Source organism: Micropterus dolomieu, linkage group LG08 (assembly GCF_021292245.1).
Source record: "Micropterus dolomieu isolate WLL.071019.BEF.003 ecotype Adirondacks linkage group LG08, ASM2129224v1, whole genome shotgun sequence".
Lineage (NCBI taxonomy): Eukaryota > Metazoa > Chordata > Actinopteri > Centrarchiformes > Centrarchidae > Micropterus > Micropterus dolomieu.
The window spans coordinates 614805-616111 of NC_060157.1; the positions used below are offsets into that span (position 1 = coordinate 614805).

The 1307-nt window shown below is 45.9% G+C and overlaps 1 protein-coding gene across 1 annotated transcript in view; it reads right to left on the reverse strand.

The window, feature by feature from the left end:
• The window catches only part of LOC123974583 (protein UXT-like), a 1624-nt gene continuing 317 nt past the window's right edge, over positions 1–1307 (reverse strand). Inside the window, exons 2-4 of the mRNA XM_046055394.1 lie at positions 1196–1303; positions 1029–1092; positions 1–888 (exon numbers count right to left, since the gene is read on the reverse strand). Coding sequence (XP_045911350.1) covers positions 826–888; positions 1029–1092; positions 1196–1303 — 235 coding nt within the window. The 3' untranslated portion in view covers positions 1–825. The remainder of the gene's footprint in view (positions 889–1028; positions 1093–1195; positions 1304–1307) is intronic.

Here is a 1307-nt window from a genome sequence, read left to right on the forward strand (position 1 = left end):
TCTAGTTTAAGTTTTTAATATGATATAATTGGTTTAATTGTTTGACTTTCAGGATTATAAAACAACACAACTTCACACCAGCGTCCTGCTCTGCTGCTTCAACAGGTCCAAAGCTTAAACACATTAATCCAGATTTAAACCACAACATTTATAAACCAGAATCAACTGAAAATCTCTCTCAACAAACTCCATAAATCAGAGAGCGTGGAGGCAGAGCAGCCGGAGGACTTTAGAGGGAGAAACAGAAAATATTCTCTCCATAAAATCTGATCCAGTTTCACAGAAATCAGTGCATAAAGTTAGAAAGCTGTGTTTCTGTACAGCAATCAGTGAGGCCTGGCCACACCTCCGCATCGCGTTAGCGCTGCGCCAGCAACAGCCAGGATGAGAAAATAATGTCAACATTAAACATTTTTTAGTAGAAACCCTAAATAACAGTATGAACGTGAATATGAGCCTTTAACATCATCTGCTCTGGTCACTCACTTTAATTTATATGTTGGTCATTTTGTTTTACTGTGAGACCAAAGAAAACTTAAAAACATGATGATTCTCAGGGAAGCTCTGCAGCAGATATCTGTTTTTTTATTCTGGATGGACGACGTGTGATTTCCGACTCTTTGTCCTGCTGAATGTCTGTTACAGACCAGATCCTGTAGATTCACCGGGGTTCAGATGTCGCCACCTAACGAGGAGCTCAGAGAAGCTTTAATGTGCTACTCCAGAACAAACTGCAGCAGCCATGTTTTATTAAACGTCCATGTGGAACCTCGGTGCGCAGCTCTGAGCTGAACGCTCCTCTGCTCGTCCAACAGGTGGAGAAGTCTAGAAAACTTCTCTTCTTCGGCTCTCTGGGAGGTCTGTCAGGCCCTGCAGCTCCCTCAGACCCTGAGGAGGAGGAGACAGCAGCGTCAGAGTCCTGCTGAGAGCCCACAAGCCAAACCCCGGACTAACATCTGAGTCAGTCCTCCTCAAAGGACTGACTCCTAATTGATCTGCACTCTAATGAATAGCGAGCTGAAACTGACCTCCAGCACCATGCGGATGTTGGCTTTAATCTTCGATGCGTCTTTGGTGAGCTGCTCTGTGAAGCTGAAACACACAAGGTTAGCACAGTTAGCATCTCTCACTCAAAGCCAAGGACGCAGCTAGCGTCGAGCTAACACTCATCTCCGTCACGTGACGATGGACTGACGCTGTGAGCTGACTCGTCTTCTTCTCGATGAATCGCAGAGCTTCGTCGTGGGTCATCTCCACGAAGAAACCGTAACCGACCGCCACGAAGATCCTGGACGCGTCCTCGCTAA